The 10,000-nt window shown below is 45.2% G+C and overlaps 1 protein-coding gene and 1 long non-coding RNA gene across 2 annotated transcripts in view; one reads left to right on the forward strand and one right to left on the reverse strand.

The window, feature by feature from the left end:
- The window catches only part of LOC115200536 (tight junction protein ZO-2), a gene marked incomplete in the record, with an annotated part of 222,922 nt that extends 214,994 nt beyond the window's left edge, over positions 1–7,928 (forward strand). The window contains 5 exon segments of the mRNA XM_029763667.1: positions 3,998–4,222; positions 4,914–5,024; positions 6,255–6,644; positions 6,753–6,838; positions 7,027–7,928. Coding sequence (XP_029619527.1) covers positions 3,998–4,222; positions 4,914–5,024; positions 6,255–6,644; positions 6,753–6,838; positions 7,027–7,198 — 984 coding nt within the window.
- A 1,500-nt stretch (positions 7,929–9,428) lies between these two features.
- LOC115200538 (uncharacterized) lies at positions 9,429–9,896 on the reverse strand. The gene is made up of 3 exons (XR_003879535.1): positions 9,756–9,896; positions 9,516–9,679; positions 9,429–9,463 (listed from the first exon to the last, which is right to left on the reverse strand). It is a non-coding gene; the product is annotated as an uncharacterized LOC115200538 (long non-coding RNA).
- Between the last annotated feature and the right edge of the window lie 104 nt (positions 9,897–10,000).

Here is a 10,000-nt window from a genome sequence, read left to right on the forward strand (position 1 = left end):
GGGATTAGCTATACCACAGCCTCTGGTACAGTATGTCTCTGGGGATTAGCTATACCACAGCCTCTGGTACAGTATGTCTCTGGGGATTAGCTATACCACAGCCTCTGATACAGTATGACTCTGGGGATTAGCTATACCACAGCCTCTGGTACAGTATGTCTCTGGGGATTAGCTATACCACAGCCTCTGGTACAGTATGACTCTGGGGATTAGCTATACCACAGCCTCTGGTACAGTATGACTCTGGGGATTAGCTATACCACAGCCTCTGGTACAGTATGTCTCTGGGGATTAGCTATACCACAGCCTCTGGTACAGTATGTCTCTGGGGATTAGCTATACCACAGCCTCTGGTACAGTATGACTCTGGGGATTAGCTATACCACAGCCTCTGGTACAGTATGACTCTGGGGATTAGCTATACCACAGCCTCTGGTACAGTATGACTCTGGGGATTAGCTATACCACAGCCTCTGGTACAGTATGACTCTGGGGATTAGCTATACCACAGCCTCTGGTACAGTATGACTCTGGGGATTAGCTATACCACAGACTCTGGTACAGTATGACTCTGGGGATTAGCTATACCACAGCCTCTGGTACAGTATGTCTCTGGGGATTAGCTATACCACAGCCTCTGGTACAGTATGACTCTGGGGATTAGCTATACCACAGCCTCTGGTACAGTATGACTCTGGGGATTAGCTATACCACAGCCTCTGGTACAGTATGACTCTGGGGATTAGCTATACCACAGCCTCTGGTACAGTATGACTCTGGGGATTAGCTATACCACAGCCTCTGGTACAGTATGACTCTGGGGATTAGCTATACCACAGCCTCTGGTACAGTATGACTCTGGGGATTAGCTATACCACAGCCTCTGGTACAGTATGTCTCTGGGGATTAGCTATACCACAGCCTCTGATACAGTATGTCTCTGGGGATTAGCTATACCACAGCCTCTGGTACAGTATGTCTCTGGGGATTAGCTATACCACAGCCTCTGGTACAGTATGTCTCTGGGGATTAGCTATACCACAGCCTCTGATACAGTATGACTCTGGGGATTAGCTATACCACAGCCTCTGGTACAGTATGTCTCTGGGGATTAGCTATACCACAGCCTCTGGTACAGTATGACTCTGGGGATTAGCTATACCACAGCCTCTGGTACAGTATGACACTGGGGATTAGCTATACCACAGCCTCTGGTACAGTATGACTCTGGGGATTAGCTATACCACAGCCTCTGGTACAGTATGACTCTGGGGATTAGCTATACCACAGCCTCTGGTACAGTATGACTCTGGGGATTAGCTATACCACAGCCTCTGGCACAGTATGTCTCTGGGGATTAGCTATACCACAGCCTCTGGTACAGTATGACTCTGGGGATTAGCTATACCACAGCCTCTGATACAGTATGACTCTGGGGATTAGCTATACCACAGCCTCTGATACAGTATGACTCTGGGGATTAGCTATACCACAGCCTCTGGTACAGTATGACTCTGGGGATTAGCTATACCACAGCCTCTGGTACAGTATGTCTCTGGGGATTAGCTATACCACAGCCTCTGGTACAGTATGACTCTGGGGATTAGCTATACCACAGCCTCTGGTACAGTATGACTCTGGGGATTAGCTAGACCACAGCCTCTGGTACAGTATGACTCTGGGGATTAGCTATACCACAGCCTCTGATACAGTATGACTCTGGGGATTAGCTATACCACAGCCTCTGGTACAGTATGATTCTGGGGATTAGCTATACCACAGCCTCTGGTACAGTATGACTCTGGGGATTAGCTATACCACAGCCTCTGGTACAGTATGACTCTGGGGATTAGCTATACCACAGCCTCTGATACAGTATGACTCTGGGGATTAGCTATACCACAGCCTCTGATACAGTATGACTCTGGGGATTAGCTATACCACAGCCTCTGGTACAGTATGACTCTGGGGATTAGCTATACCACAGCCTCTGGTACAGTATGTCTCTGGGGATTAGCTATACCACAGCCTCTGGTACAGTATGTCTCTGGGGATTAGCTAGACCACAGCCTCTGCCGTTCAAAACTAAAGACCTATCGTACCAGAGATATACTCTAGTAAACTATACACTATAGTCTAATATACCCTACTCTACTATACTAAACTATACACTATAGTCTACTATACCCTACTCTACTATACTAAACTATACACTATAGTTTACTATACCCTACTCTACTATGCTAAACGATACACTACAGTCTACTATACCCTACTCTACTATACTAAACTATACACTATAGTCTACTATACCCTACTCGAGTATACTAAACTATACACTATAGTCTACTATACCCTACTCTACTATACTATACTATACACTATAGTCTACTATACCATACTCTACTATACTAAACTATACACTATAGTCTACTATACCCTACTCTACTATACTAAGCTATACACTATAGTCTACTATACCCTACTCTACTATACTAAACTATACACTATAGTCTACTATACCCTACTCTACTATACTAAACTATACACTATAGTCTACTATACCCTACTCTACTATACTATACTATACACTATAGTCTACTATACTATACACTATAGTCTACTATACTATACTATACTAAACTATACACTATAGTCTACTATACTCTACTAAACGATACACTATAGTCTACTATACTAAACTATACACTATAGTCTACTATACTAAACTATACACTATAGTCTACTATACTCTACTAAACTATACACTATAGAATACTATACTATACTAAACTATACACTATAGAATACTATACTATACTAAACTATACACTATAGTCTACTATACTATACTAAACTATACACTATAGCCTACTATACTAAACTAAACGTTGCACTATAGTCTACTATACTCTACTAAACTATACACTATAGTCTACTATACTATACTAAACTATACACTATAGTTTACTATACTTTACTCTACTAAATTATACAATATAGTCTACTGTACTCTACTAAACTATATACTATACTCTACTAAATTATACAATATAGTCTACTATACTATACTAAACGTTGCACTATAGTCTACTATACTCTACTAAACTATACACTATAGTCTACTATACTATACTCTACTAAACGATACACTATAGTCTACTATACTCTACTAAACTATACACTATAGTTTACTATACTTTACTCTACTAAATTATACACGATAGTCTGCTATACTCTACTAAATTATACATTGTAGTCTACTATACTATACATTGTAGTCTACTATACTATACTTAACTCTGCGCTGTAGTCTACTATACTATACTTAACTCTGCGCTGTAGTCTACTATACTATACACCTTTCCTCTTCTATACACCACTTGTACTATTTTGATCCTATAATCTAATCCCCGTATTATCCACATTATCAATCATGTTCAGTAGAATAGTCTTACTGTATACTGCATTGCTCTACGATTTCTATAAACATTTGTGTACTTGTCCATCTTAACTCTTTCACTTGATACTACTACTTTACCTCAGCCTTTTCTATCCCCTTTAAGATAGTGATAACTTCATTTTCTATCCCCCGTCAGATAGTGATAACTTCCGTTTCTATCCCCTTTAAGATAGTGATAACTTCATTTTCTATCCCCCGTCAGATAGTGATAACTTCCGTTTCTATCCCCTTTAAGATAGTGATAACTTCATTTTCTATCCCCCGTCAGATAGTGATAACTTCCGTTTCTATCCCCTTTAAGATAGTGATAACTTCCTTCTCTATCCCCTTTAAAATAGTGATAACTTCCGTTTCTATCCCATCAGCTAGTCATAAGTTGTTCCCTCTATATTTCCTGTGCTGTCCTGTGTTGTGAGCATACTCTCTGTGAATCCTTCTGGTGCTCTACAGCTCGGTTCTTCTTTCTTTCTTTGTGTTTTCTTTGTGTTTCTGCTTCCTGTCTGTACACCAAGATCCATCATGTGTCTCTTTTAGCTGGACGGCACGGGGACGGACCTTGATCTCCATGACGACCGCATGTCCTACCTGTCAGCCATGTCGGCCGACTACCTGAGCATGGACAGCCGACTGGCCAGCGACTACGATGACACGGCGGACGAGGGCGGGGCTTATACGGATAACGAGCCGGACAATGAACCGGCCGATCAACTGCCGGTGTCGGCTATCAGCCGCTCCTCTGAGCCCGTGCTGGCAGAGGAGGTTAGAGACACACACACACACACACACACACACACACACACACACACACACACACACACACACACACACACACACACACTCAGATGCAAACCACTTCAGAGAAGATTGTGATGTCCTAACCTCGCAGCCGTTAGTCTATGGAGAGCTGTAAGAATCTCTTCTGCCCTCTACAGGTGAAACACGTCATTACACCTATGAAATCTGTCTCGAGTCCAGTCTATGCCTTCGTGACCAGAATCAATACCATCTGGTTAGCATTTATTTGGGTTGTTTCAGGAACCCAATGTGTCCAATTTAATTTGGCAAAACATTTGTTTATTTAATAGAGGCTAGTCAGCACTATGATAATAGTGGACCCAAAGGCCTGTGGCCAGATTCTCTCTAGTACAGTACTTTAGTAGTTAGAAACAAACTGGAAACACTGGCAGAATTTACTTTAACATTTCACAAGGGTTATTAAAGGTATGACTGTGCAAGAATCTTTAAATATGTGTGTGTGTGTGTGTGGTGTGTGGTGTGTGTGTGTGTGTGTGTGTGTGTGTGTGTGTGTGTGTGTGTGTGTGTGTGTGTGTGTGTGTGTGTGTTTGGTGTGTGTGTGTGTGTGTGTGTTTGGTGTGTGTGTGTGTGGTGTGTGTGTGTATGTGTGTGTGTGTGTGTGTGCGCGTGCGTGTGTGTGTGTGTGTGTGGTCAGATATTGCGCAGGTGCAGTCCAGAGGTCCGTGGTGGCATCAGGAGGGTGGGCAGCAGGGAGGTGCTCAGCAGCACCAGCCCAGCGCACACGTTTGTACCTGATCCCCCCAAGGTGAGACACACACACAGTACACACAGTACACACACACACAGTACACACAGTACACACACACACAGTACACACACACACAGTACACACAGTACACACACACACAGTACACACACACACACAGTACACACACACAGTGCACACACAGTACACACACACACAGTACACACAGTACACACACACACAGTACACACAGTACACACACACACAGTAGACACACACACAGTACACACACACATTACACACAGTACACACACAGTAGACACACACACAGTACACACAGTAGACACACACACAGTACACACAGTGCACACACAGTGCACACACACACAGTACACACACACAGTACACACACACACACACAGTACACACACACACACACAGTACACACACAGTACACACAGTACACACACACACAGTGCGCACACAGTACACACACGCTTGACTCTGTGCTGAACTCTGTCATAAATGATTTGTGGAACTATCATTACATATTTCATGCCTCTCTCTCCACTCACGCGTTCCATGTCATTGGTCAGTCAGGCTAGTCTGTGTTTAGCCCCATTTCTCTTATATTCACTTGTTCCATTTTTGGCAACTTACTGACACCCCGCTTAGCTCTTGAACTCAACGAGAAGGAGCAGACTCCCCTTCCCTCTGAAGAATGATCTGATCTGGAGAAGTCACGCCCACCGTGGCTCGGATTCCTCCAACAGCAGATTCAACGCTGGTTCCTCATTTAGCATAAAGTGACTCCCAGAACTCCCTGTGGTGATAGAACTGAAAGGGCCTATGACCTCAGAGGCTGAAACCTCACAGTCCGTTGAGCAGATCTTCTAGATTACTCTACCTGTGTTCTGAACTCCTGAGCATGTAGTAGAGAAATAGATGTCCGTGGTTTAGTCGGTGTCCTCTTTCTCAAAATGTGGTATTCACCATTGCTCGGTGAATACCACATTTGAGGCTTCTTTCCTGTTTTAAATTAATAGTGATGTAGTGAGGGTGGAAGCCTGAAGCAAGGAACATTCCTTCAAGCCATCACTTAAATGTTTCTAGTCAGAAATCTAGTATTCACCTACACAAAGGTTTGAGTTGTGCGTATGTGATTGACCCTGTCTGGTCCCCATAGAAATAGAATGATTTCATCGAATCAAATCAAAAGGATTTGATTCATTCTAATTCTATGTTGGTCCCCCTCCCCTCTCTCCACCTCTCCCTTCCTTTCCCCTCAAGGTGAAGCTGTTGTTCAGGGATGAGGTAGTCCCTCCCAGGGGGGTAGTAGGGGCGTACGACGCCCCCCCCAGCCGTGGCTACGACTCCCACTCCTCCAGCCCTGCCAGCAACGACCCCCCTCCTCTCCCTCGCTCCCTCAACTCCTTCGGCAAGGCCAAGCCCCTGGCACTGCAGCCCCCCGTCACCCTCAAACCCTCCTATAATATCCAGGACCCCACCAGCAGCACAGCCCCAGTCACAGTGGCCCCTATGGGCCCGGAGGAACCAGAGGAGAACCCTGAGGACCCCAGCCTCAGGTCGTTCCTGGGGAAGGTCAAGGCCTTTGAGAAGATGGACCACTTTGCACGCGCTCAGAGGATGCTGGAGCTGCAGGAGGCACAGAACGCCAGGGTGAGGGAGAGGGGACGGGGTGAGGGGGTTGGTGGATGGGTGGGTCTGCTTGTCTATGTGTTGCCATCACAGCATCATATTTCATATCTCTCTGTCTCCTCCCACCAGTTGGAGATAGCTCAGAAGCACCCAGACATCTATGCTGTCCCCCTGAAGACCCAGAAACTGGACCACAGCCGGCCTCAGCCTATAGGGTAGGAGCACAACATGGGAGTGTTTTTAGCCCGTGAGGGTTGTGATGGGCTACTGCTGTCTACCTGCTGTTGTTACTCTATATGCATCTACATGTGTGGCTTTTTACTGAATTCTATTGTGAGTGTGTTTGGAAGTTTAACACCTTCAGCTGTATATTAACCTGTCCTGTGTGTGTGTGTGGGTTCAGTTCCAGCTCGCATCCTGAGCCCCAGACCCATCCCTCCAAGCTACCGTACTCTGAGAGTCGTGGGTTCTACCTCAGCGATGAGGAGGAAGAGTACCGACGCCAACTGGCAGACCACACCAAGAGAGGCTACTACCAGGTCAACAACCAGAAATACCAGGACACTGAACTGTAGACTACCAGGTCAACAACCAGAAATACCAGGACACTGAACTGTAGACTACACCATCAACCAGAAATACCAGGACACTGAACTGTAGACTACACCCCTACAACCAGAAATACCAGGACACTGAACTGTAGACTACACCATCAACCAGAAATACCAGGACACTGAACTGTAGACTACACGCCTACAACCAGAAATACCAGGACACTGAACTGTAGACTACACCATCAACCAGAAATACCAGGACACTGAACTGTAGACTACACGCCTACAACCAGAAATACCAGGACACTGAACTGTAGACTACACCATCAACCAGAAATACCAGGACACTGAACTGTAGACTACACGCCTACAACCAGAAATACCAGGACACTGAACTGTAGACTACACCCCTACAACCAGAAATACCAGGACACTGAACTGTAGACTACACCCCTACAACCAGAAATACCAGGACACTGAACTGTAGACTACACCATCAACCAGAAATACCAGGACACTGAACTGTAGACTACACCATCAACCAGAAATACCAGGACACTGAACTGTAGACTACACCATCAACCAGAAATACCAGGACACTGAACTGTAGACTACACCATCAACCAGAAATACCAGGACACTAAACTGTAGACTACACCCCTACAACCAGAAATACCAGGACACTGAACTGTAGACTACACCATCAACCAGAAATACCAGGACACTGAACTGTAGACTACACCATCAACCAGAAATACCAGGACACTGAACTGTAGACTACACCCCTACAAACAGAAATATTTTACCCCCGTTTTCTCCCCAATTTTGGTCTTGTCTCATCACTGCAACTCCCCAACGGGCTCGGGAGGCGAAGGTCGAGTCATTCGTCCTCCGAAACATGACCCGCCAAACCGCGCTTCTTAACACCCACTCGCTTAACCCGGAAGCAAGCCTCACCAAAGTGTGGAAACACCGTTCACCTGACGACCGAGGTCAGCCTGCAGACCTACCGGACCACAACAAGGAGTCTCTAGAGCCCCCACGACCAAACCCTCCCCTAACCCGGACGATGCTGGACCAATTGTGCGCCGCCGCCCTATGGGACTCCCGATCACGGCCAGTTGTGATACAGCCCGGGATCGAACCCAGGGCTGTAGTTACGCCTCTAGCACTGCGATGCAGTGCCTTAGACCGCTGCGCCTCTCGGGAGGCCAAAGTGTAGCACTATTATACATCCTACCACCCTACCACACTTCCCTATACAAATCCTAGGACACTAAACTGTAGTGCCCCTCTTTTCCTGGACCCCCGACCACCTCTTACCACCCTATAGTTCTAACACACCTCTTACCACCCTATAGTTCTAACACACCTCTTACCACCCTATAGTTCTAACACACCTCTTACCACCCTATAGTTCTAACCTCTTACCACCCTATAGTTCTAACACCTCTTACCACCCTATAGTTCTAACACCTCTTACCACCCTATAGTTCTAACCTCTTACCACCCTATAGTTCTAACCTCTTACCACCCTATAGTTCTAACACCTCTTACCACCCTATAGTTCTAACACACCTCTTACCACCCTATAGTTCTAACACACCTCTTACCACCCTATAGTTCTAACACACCTCTTACCACCCTATAGTTCTAACACACCTCTTACCACCCTATAGTTCTAACACACCTCTTACCACCCTATAGTTCTAACACACCTCTTACCACCCTATAGTTCTAACACACCTCTTACCACCCTATAGTTCTAACACACCTCTTACCACCCTATAGTTCTAACCTCTTACCACCCTATAGTTCTAACCTCTTACCACCCTATAGTTCTAACCTCTTACCACCCTATAGTTCTAACCTCTTACCACCCTATAGTTCTAACCTCTTACCACCCTATAGTTCTAACCTCTTACCACCCTATAGTTCTAACCTCTTACCACCCTATAGTTCTAACCTCTTACCACCCTATAGTTCTAACACACCTCTTACCACCCTATAGTTCTAACCTCTTACCACCCTATAGTTCTAACACACCTCTTACCACCCTATAGTTCTAACCTCTTACCACCCTATAGTTCTAACCTCTTACCACCCTATAGTTCTAACACACCTCTTACCACCCTATAGTTCTGACACACCTCTTACCACCCTATAGTTCTAACACACCTCTTACCACCCTATAGTTCTAACACACCTCTTACCACCCTATAGTTCTAACACACCTCTTACCACCCTATAGTTCTAACCTCTTACCACCCTATAGTTCTAACACACCTCTTACCACCCTATAGTTCTAACACACCTCTTACCACCCTATAGTTCTAACCTCTTACCTCCCTATAGTTCTAACACACCTCTTACCACCCTATAGTTCTAACACACCTCTTACCTCCCTATAGTTCTAACCTCTTACCACCCTATAGTTCTAACACACCTCTTACCACCCTATAGTTCTAACACACCTCTTACCACCCTATAGTTCTAACACACCTCTTACCACCCTATAGTTCTAACCTCTTACCACCCTATAGTTCTAACACACCTCTTACCACCCTATAGTTCTAACCTCTTACCACCCTATAGTTCTAACACACCTCTTACCACCCTATAGTTCTAACACACCTCTTACCTCCCTATAGTTCTGACACACCTCTTACCACCCTATAGTTCTAACACACCTCTTACCACCCTATAGTTCTAACACACCTCTTACCACCCTATAGTTCTGACACACCTCTTACCACCCTATAGTTCTAACCTCTTACCACCCTATAGTTCTAACACACCTCTTACCACCCTATAGTTCTAACA

This window comes from Salmo trutta, chromosome 9 (assembly GCF_901001165.1).
Source record: "Salmo trutta chromosome 9, fSalTru1.1, whole genome shotgun sequence".
NCBI classification, from domain to species: domain Eukaryota; kingdom Metazoa; phylum Chordata; class Actinopteri; order Salmoniformes; family Salmonidae; genus Salmo; species Salmo trutta.